This window comes from Drosophila pseudoobscura, chromosome X (genome assembly GCF_009870125.1).
Source record: "Drosophila pseudoobscura strain MV-25-SWS-2005 chromosome X, UCI_Dpse_MV25, whole genome shotgun sequence".
NCBI classification, from domain to species: domain Eukaryota; kingdom Metazoa; phylum Arthropoda; class Insecta; order Diptera; family Drosophilidae; genus Drosophila; species Drosophila pseudoobscura.
The window spans coordinates 44,512,677-44,520,944 of record NC_046683.1 but is presented as its reverse complement, the minus strand read 5'-3'; the positions used below and the strand labels follow the sequence as shown (position 1 = coordinate 44,520,944).

General features: G+C 46.6%; 2 protein-coding genes across 3 annotated transcripts; both read left to right on the top strand.

Annotated features, from left to right (window-relative positions):
* The first annotated feature begins 728 nt into the window (after nucleotides 1-728).
* endos (endosulfine alpha) lies at nucleotides 729-2,727 on the top strand. 2 transcript variants are annotated; one of them, XM_001353256.4, is made up of 3 exons: nucleotides 729-1,065; nucleotides 1,747-1,948; nucleotides 2,008-2,650. In XM_001353256.4, exons 2-3 carry the CDS (start codon nucleotides 1,760-1,762, stop codon nucleotides 2,179-2,181), a joined length of 363 nt encoding a protein of 120 aa, XP_001353292.1. In that variant the 5' UTR covers nucleotides 729-1,065; nucleotides 1,747-1,759; the 3' UTR covers nucleotides 2,182-2,650. The 2 variants fall into 2 exon arrangements, with proteins under 2 accessions (XP_001353292.1, XP_033238180.1); XM_033382289.1 differs by lacking the exon at nucleotides 729-1,065 and having other exon boundaries at nucleotides 2,008-2,727.
* A 314-nt stretch (nucleotides 2,728-3,041) lies between these two features.
* Grip163 (gamma-tubulin complex component 6) lies at nucleotides 3,042-7,725 on the top strand. The gene is made up of 5 exons (XM_001353255.4): nucleotides 3,042-4,187; nucleotides 4,253-4,406; nucleotides 4,472-4,833; nucleotides 4,902-7,201; nucleotides 7,260-7,725. Exons 1-5 carry the CDS (start codon nucleotides 3,141-3,143, stop codon nucleotides 7,492-7,494), a joined length of 4,098 nt encoding a protein of 1,365 aa, XP_001353291.4. The 5' UTR covers nucleotides 3,042-3,140; the 3' UTR covers nucleotides 7,495-7,725.
* The last annotated feature ends 543 nt before the right edge of the window (nucleotides 7,726-8,268 follow it).

Here is an 8,268-nt window from a genome sequence, read left to right as displayed (position 1 = left end):
TAGAATAACTTCCACGAAAATTATGAACCACGAAAAGATTTATCGCAGCTCAGGTAAAAAATATCGTGGTCTTATTTTTTAAGCACTGATAAAGGAATGTATGGATCGACAAGAAGAATTATTATTATTATTAGTAATTTTTCCGCAGCTTCACTCAAGCTGTTAAATAAAGGTAGTTTGAGTGGTTGGTTTTTTTCATAGGTATATTTACGGTGTATTTTGAAAATGAGACCGTTTATTTGATCGACATTGCCACCATGTCTAGGTACACACCTTTGAAATGCTTATACTTTCATAGTATTTTCTAGTATTTTCCATTATGTTTTAACACTAACCATTCAGTATATATATATATATATACTGTATGGTTAGTGTTACAACCCAGTGTAGCTAATATCACTAACCATATATGTATATACTGTATGGTTAGCGCGAACGTGTAGCAATTGTGTAGTTAGCGTGTAACTACCGTGTACAAAATGAATTTCGTGGAAATTGTTGTTGACCTTTTTTGTTTCAACCTTAATTCATAAACAATAAAAGTGAAAGCTCAAAGTGTTGCAGTCTTTTAGGGTAGTGATTCCTCAATCGGATAAATTTATGTTTTTAGGGCTGAGTTTCTTAGCTAGTTAGTAATTTTCAACCGAAGCTATGACTAAAAATAAATTGTCAGTATATTTACGGTATATTTTGAAACTGTGACGTATTTTTCGGTATATTTCTGAGGGTCAGACCGTATATCTTATCAATAAATGAACCTTGAGAATAGCTATTCATCTTAACTAAGCGGCGCATCTAAGCGTCTAGTTTCTCAGCCACATTCTAAAGTTTTCGCCCGTTTTTCCCCCGCCATTGCACAGCGCCGTCAGCGCCACTTTTTTCGTTGCTTTCCGCGCTCGCTAATTGGCAAACCAGATACACGGAAAAGTACATACGCAAAAGGAACAAAAAGAACAAAAGGAGGAAAACAACAGTTAGTCGTCAAATCTCCGACGCGCGTCTGACAGAGCTGGGAATAAGCTCAATTCACACACTACAATACGTACATTATCGCATAAGCAGTAGGTATGTATGTACTTATGTGTATACCAAATTAAAGCAATATTTGAACATCAGATTATTACCAGTATATTAGCGTGCAGCAGGCGCCGACGACGTCGCGTCGTCCATATATCACCAAAGTTAGTCTTATTTGGATGTGTGTTTGTGTGTGTGTGTGTATGTGCCTACTTTTGCCGTCCTGCCGTTTACTTGTGTGCATGTATGTGTATGTGTGATGAAATGCAATTTTTATTTGGCATTTTTCGCGCCTTAGATTCCAGGCGTATTGCTCTTGATTTCTATACTCGGTACTTGCAAGGTATACACAGTATTAGTACGGTATGGTATTGCGTTCGTAAAGCGTTGAATAAGAACGCGTTTCATAGCAGAGGATCACAAAAAGCAACTAATATCATTATCTACCTATACTAGAGAAATGGTCGCCGTTTTTTCAGTCCAGTCCAAGTTGGAAAACAAATTCTCATCTTTCCGCCAGAGTAACTTGAGCAGCAGTACGAGGCAGCAGCTGCAGTGCCTCTACTGATCAGGTTACCGGGTATCCCAAATGTCGAGTCACTCGACTGTAGCCGTTCTCTCATTGTTTTGGAAAAACGGCGCCGCCATTTTTGACAAGTTCTCGCCACCGAAACCATTAGTCGGAATTAGTTTCAGGCATTTTCTAATCCGAACTTCATTGTGTTTTAGAAACCAGATTACCATGAGCTCCACGGAGGATAACAACAGCAGCAGCCCGGCCACCACGCCCCAGGAGGGCGAGGCCCCTGAGCAGACCAATCCCAGGGATCTCGAGAAGATTGAGGAGGAGAAGCTTAAGTCGAAGTACTCGAGCGGCATGCGTGTGCCCGGAGGCCACTCGGCGTTCCTCCAGAAGCGTCTGCAGAAGGGGGTAAGTGTGCCATGTGCCCATGCCCTGGTCCGTCTCACATAATCTCTACCCTTCTGCAGCAAAAGTTCTTCGATTCGGGTGACTATCAGATGGCCAAGCAGAAGGGTGGCAGCGTCAAGCAGGTCTTTGCCAACAAGGTGACCACCGGCGAAGCCATACCAACACCCGAGACCGTGCCGGCACGCAAGACCTCGATCATTCAGCCCTGCAACAAGTTCCCAGCGACAAGCTAAGCTGTCGTAACGCCTCCCCCAAAACACCCAAACACACATCCCCAAACGCAAAGCCCTCTCCCAGCAGCCCACCCCTCAAATGCTCCTAACATATAACCTAAATTTCAAATGCTAATTGCGGCGCACTTTCAGCCCAACTATAAGCATTTCGCGGATGTTTCAGTCGGTTTTTTTTTTGTGTTCATAAAACTCCCAAAAAAGAGCGGTTCCCCAAAACCTTATTAATTTTTAAGAGAAACTGCTCAGCATATTCCTTCGGTTAAACACACACACACACACACTACTTGTACCCCCCAAATCTCAAGATCAAGTCATTTCTCATGCCAAGGAAGTTGGGCAGCACGAAGCTTGTTGCAGAATATGCATATATATACCCGTATCTGCGTAACATTATCTTAACCTACCCAGATTGTATGTAGCCTTAAGTATTAAAAGCATAATAAACATAAGTTGGAGCCAGCAAGCTACATTTTTCTCGTATTGTAAGACCTCCCAGAAGGCAAAAGTCTCGTTCAAGCTTGCCGAATTCAATTTTTAATGCGAAAACCAAACTGGAAATAGAATCTGTTGTAAATGAAGCCAGGTATATGGCTATTAATTAACTAAAATAAAAGTCCTGTTCGTACTACTACATTGTAATGCTTTTCTCTTAAAACTCTTACTCTTAGTTGGGGAAAACTGGCATTTGGCATTGTAATCTTTAAGGTAAACGAATCGGCTAAGATGCATATAATATGCGTACATTTTGTAAATATATAATTAAAATTCACATGAAAAACCAGCGTCTGGTCTGAGGGTTTTAAATTATTTAAATTAACCGCCACACTCATCGATAGTCATCGATATTCACAGTGCCCACCACTAACACCGACTAATTTGTGTATTCGGCGCGCTGAAAATGTACATTGTTTTTGGTATTTTGTTTTGTTTATAAAAATTGGCCTTCAAAACGAACTTTAATGGATGCATTCGACGAATGCACCCACAGTCTGCTCGATGTGGTCACCCATCTGGCTACTTTGTTGGCCGCCCAGGAGAGTGGCCCGAAACGGCCAACAGCTGCGTCTGTGGCCAAAAAGCGCAGCTGGATTTTCGAGGCTCTGCTGCGGAATGGTACAATGCCGTCCTCCACCAAGGAGGCGTTCTTGCGGAAAATGTACCTAGAAATGAACGGCGATCGAAAAAACGAAATGTTGCGCCACTTTCAGCACATACTCGGCTCTCAGGATCCATTCATCGAGGATGCTGTCATCCCTTTGCAGATGGAATCTGATGGCTGGAAGGTTTCAAGGTTCAGACTCAAGCTGTTGCAGCCAGGACCACTGCAGCTAAATAAACCTGCCGACAGCAGTGAAGGCTATGCCGCTCTAAATGACCGTAAAAGAACGATGTTAACGTCCGTCGATGATTTGCGACGGCAAGGCAAGCCACTCCAGTTCCAGCCCCGCTTTGATTTTCTATTGAGCAGATTCGGTGTGCACCGCGCTGCCCCCAAGCGCCAGCAGTTGGTGGCCGCCTCCGTGACTTGCTCCGCCATCTCAGAGTCCATGGCTCGCATAAGGGAGCCCAAGGACCAAATGATGCGCTTGACATACCGCCTGCCGCTGCCAGTAAAAGGCCCTTTGCCGGGTCAGATGGGCCGGGAAAAGCTGGAGAGGAACTTCATCGCCGAGGGCAAGCCTGAGAAGCACTTTTTGTCGGATATCAGCATGAGCAATGAACTGTTGCTTCTTCAGAACAAAGATTTGGTGCTGTACTACATCGATCAGGCAGAGCTCATTGATCATTTGAAGAAGGCCGCCGCTGGCCTGCAATCGGAGACGTTCGAGTGCCCAGCCGGAGGCGGGGATCAGCTCCAAATAAAAAGAAACACTACAGTGCGGACTGTGCTGCCCGAGGTGCTGTCCGATTTTGTACAGCCCTTCCTAGAGTCTGGCACCGCCTTCCGTCGCCTGAGTGCCCGCATCAAGAGCCGAGGACCTCGTCTGGAGGGACCCCTTAATCGGGTTAATATCCCACTCTCGAATCTCAATCTTTAAAAATACTTAAGTCTATCGTCTTATGTTTTCAGGCCATGCGGGACACCATCATTGATTTTTTGGCCACCAATCGACAGTTTTTTCTTTCCCTGCCCGCCGAAAGCTTTTCGCAGCTGCTGATGAGCGCCCAGCCCGCCATGCGACTGCTGCAGCATCTCGAGAGAATGTTCGAGACGGAACCTAGTTGTAAGAACATGACATACCGATCCCATTCTTAACTGCCCACCATAATTCTTGACCGACATTTCCAGTGAACTTGCACTCTGGTGTTTCGGGGACATTTATACTAGCCAGCATCGGGTCGGCCATCGACACGTGCAGCAATACCGACTTCTTGCAGCTGCTGATGTATTTGCTAAAGTGCATGTGCCAGACCTACTTTGCGCAGCTCCAGCGATGGGTCTACAAGGGCGAACTAGACGAAGCGGTGAACGAGATCTTTATCAGACGCCGTGCGCCATTGGATCGACAGATCGACGAGTGCAGCAAAGAGTTCTTCGATAAGGGATATCAGGTGCACGAGGAGGAAGTGCCAGACTTCTTGTCGGGCTGCGAAACTGTCATTCTCCATTGTGGAAAATACAATCGCCTGCTCAAGGCTTTCAATGCTCAGGTGAGAGCGATTTAACTGAAGGAAAACATGAAAGGTTCCCTCTTATAACCAATCTATACGAATTGCAGCATCCCGCCTTTGATGTGTCATACCCCGATATAGTTGTTTGTCTCTCGGAGCAGCAGCTTACGGCGATGCGCAGGAACTTGAACGATAAATACAACAGGATCCGACAAACCTTTGAAAAGTGCAGCATGAAAAGCATCTTTGAGGAGCGGATGGCATCCAAGCTTCGTTTCAAGAACCGCATGGTCGAGCGAACGGAGTCCTTTATTGCTGCCTGGGAGGAGGAGCAGCGCGAGCTCCTCCTGGAATCGAATGCCAAAAAGCGGCTGCTCTACGACAAGATCAACGCAGAGCAGGAACTCCAGCAAAGGAATCGTGTCCAGCAGCGCCGCCTGGAGGTCGTTCAAGAGCTGCAGCATCAGCGGGACCGTGAACGGTACGAGGATCAGCTGCTGGAACGGGAGAAGCTGGCTCTGATAAATAAAATACAAGTACTCCGACAGCGGGACCTGGCAGCCGAGGATGCTTCAGGATGGGAAATGGCCGAGAGCCCAGATAATAGTTCAAATACCAGTTTTAAATCTTGCCTTGAAGGCACAGACGCAGATCTACAGACAGACGCAGACCCTTCTTCATCGGTTGATGAAGAACAAAAAGCAACAGACCCCCCTAAATCCGTCGATGAAGAACAAAATGCAGTAGACCCAGAGCCTGCCCCTGCCTCTGTTGTGCCATATCAAAGAACTCACTCGGATGTTCTGAATTCCAACGAAGAAGAGCCCTCTTTACCCTCAGAACTGAACCGCAATCGTCGGAAAATGTTGTCCTCCGCGCTGGTGCAGGAATGCCAATCGGAGGAGTCGTCAAGCACAGGAACAGAGCTAAGGGCCTTCCTGCCTCCGGACATCAACATGAACCTCAATAGGTTGGAGGAAACCACTGAGCAGAGTGATCTGCAGCGGAACCGACAGCGTATGCTGCAGCATGATGGCTTCAATGCCTTCAACTCCATGGAGGATGTGCACACCGAGCGCGTCAAGTGCCAGCTGAGGTCGGACTCGCCGCTGGCCAGGAATCGGCGACGGGTGATGGCAAGCGAGTTTGATATTCCGAGCATTTGCAGAAAAATTACCATCCCATTGTTCTCGATTGCGGAGAGCGGCTTGCACTTGCCCCTCGAACTGAACAAGCTACATGTGGAGGTGCCTCTGGATGCTGCTACTCCCATGTCCACCACATCCGATGTGGATATCGATGGGCTCTCCGACCACAATCCTTTCAAAGAAGAAGAGTCTGAGACAGATGCAACGGATTACAACGGACATGCTCTTATTAGTAATGCCGGTCATGAACAGGATCCTGCACCGCTTTTGCCGACCAATCCATTGGCTGTTGAGCCTGCACAAGCGTCTGTGGAGAGAAGAGTAACTTCAATGACCAGCAGACTCCCAGCGGTTAACTGGCCAACAAATTTTGGAAAGATAGCGGAACACGAAGAGCCTCAGATCTCAGCCGTTTTGGTGCCGGAGTCGTGTAACCCATTTATGGCCAGGCGCTGCCTGCAGATGTCCGTGATGGAGCCGGTCAGTGCGCACTACGCGCTGCTTCGCAACGAGGTGCTACGTATCTTCAAGGAGCAGCACATCTATGAGCACTTTCGCATGCTGCGAAACTACTTCTTTCTGCTGAACGGCGAGTTTGGGACACAGCTCACGGGCGGGATTTTTGGCAACATTAGGGCGGGCATGGATCCCCGCAGCCTGTGCCAGAAAGGTGTGCTGGACGTCATTCTCAACAACGCGCTAGGAGGCTGTGCGGCGTCCGACGACACCCTTGTGGCACAGAATCTCACATTGGACTGCACAAAGATACCGGATGGCCTGGACTTTATGTCGCTGGAGGCCACAGGCATGCTGACGCTAAAGTGCAAGGTAAATTGGCCGCTTAACTTGGTGATTAGCGGTGAAACAATCACCAAGTACGGGCAGATCTTTGAGCATCTGCTGAAGCTGCGGCACGTCACCTTTGTGCTCGAAGGCGCCTTCCAGCACCTACAGCACCTGGCCAAGCTGCACGGAGCAGCACTCCGCACTGCGCACCAGTTTAGGCACCTGCAGGCGGTGCGCCACAAGCTGTCGCACTTTATGACCACGTTACAGACCCATCTCGTTGCAAACGCGTTGCAGGCCACGTGGAACGCCTTCAAGAAGGACTTGTGTGGCTGCGACTCCATCGAGGGTCTCTACCGGATGCATGTGGCGTATTTGAAGCGGGTAGCATTCCTGGCACTGCTCAATCGTCGTAGCGCCAAGATCAAAGAAACAATTGACGGCATTCTTGTGATTGTGTTGAGGTTTTGCAAGTATGTTTTTCCCCATTTAAAATGGTCGACGGAGATCTAATTGATCCTTCCTTTACAGGGTTCTTCAGTCGCAGTCTTTCGTGATCGACGGCGAGGTTTTTGTGCATCCGCGCTACAAGCGCCTGGCGCACGAGGAGGCAGAGTTCGAGAAGTTCCTGCAATACTTCATCTACTTAGGCAACAAGTTGGCTGCCTCTGGGTACCAAGAAGAAATCGGAGACCTGATACGTGTTATTAATTTTAACAACTATTACAAGTTATCTGAGGGTGCCACATCGACCAGCAAGAATTAGATGTAGATAACGAGCGGCCATTATCGACAGAAACTGGTATACGATCTGTTCGAAGCAAGTGAGAAAAGGCTGTATAAGATTTTAAGGATTGTAAGAATGTATGCTGCTTGATCTTACTAGAACATAAAGAAACCTGTAGCTAGTGTTTATTAAATAATGTTGAATTTTTCCCTATGTATAAAATGACAATTGTTTTAATGGAATAAAAAGAGTTATGTGCGACAAGAGAAAGACTGTGTATACACGCGTGCAGTCTTCCATGGAGGGGCTTTCTGAAAACTTGATCCATATTGGTATGTTCTTTCTGAACAGTCGGAACCACTGGTATAGAAGAGGTGGCATTGCTTTAGGTTCGGTGGTGGTGAGTCGTTCTTCCTCTCCAACATGACCTCACAGTAAAGTCTCATCTAGCGTCTAAAGACTGGCCCAGTACTTAGATCCGAAAAATGTGTACGTGAGCAAAATCAGGATTGATATTCTCGCCGCTTATTCTGTGAGTATTTCAAGTACAACGTTGAAATGGGCAGCAACAAATAGAAACCAAACAAGCGATTAAGAGAATTTTGCGACGACGACATAGTAAAATTAATAAAGGCGGTCGAGCAGGGGGAATTGTTATGGAATTTAGGGAATGAAATACAGGTTGATTACATTTCTGTTACGGAATAACGGATTTATCAAATATTGCGGTGCTTTAGCGCCCACAATTAATACATGCTTTCAAATAAAATTTGAACTTTAAACTGATTTTATTTGCAAACAAACGCATAACAG

What these genes read in the sequence shown, in the direction of transcription:
- endos (XM_033382289.1), top strand. Translation starts at nt 1,760, where the DNA reads ATGAGCTCCACGGAGGATAACAACAGCAGCAGCCCGGCCACCACGCCC. An exon ending in AGAAGCGTCTGCAGAAGGGG is followed by an intron (nt 1,949 to 2,007) that starts GTAAGTGTGCCA and finishes ACCCTTCTGCAG; the next exon opens with CAAAAGTTCTTCGATTCGGG.
- Grip163 (XM_001353255.4), top strand. Translation starts at nt 3,141, where the DNA reads ATGGATGCATTCGACGAATGCACCCACAGTCTGCTCGATGTGGTCACC. An exon ending in TGGAGGGACCCCTTAATCGG is followed by an intron (nt 4,188 to 4,252) that starts GTTAATATCCCA and finishes TTATGTTTTCAG; the next exon opens with GCCATGCGGGACACCATCAT. An exon ending in ATTGTGTTGAGGTTTTGCAA is followed by an intron (nt 7,202 to 7,259) that starts GTATGTTTTTCC and finishes CTTCCTTTACAG; the next exon opens with GGTTCTTCAGTCGCAGTCTT.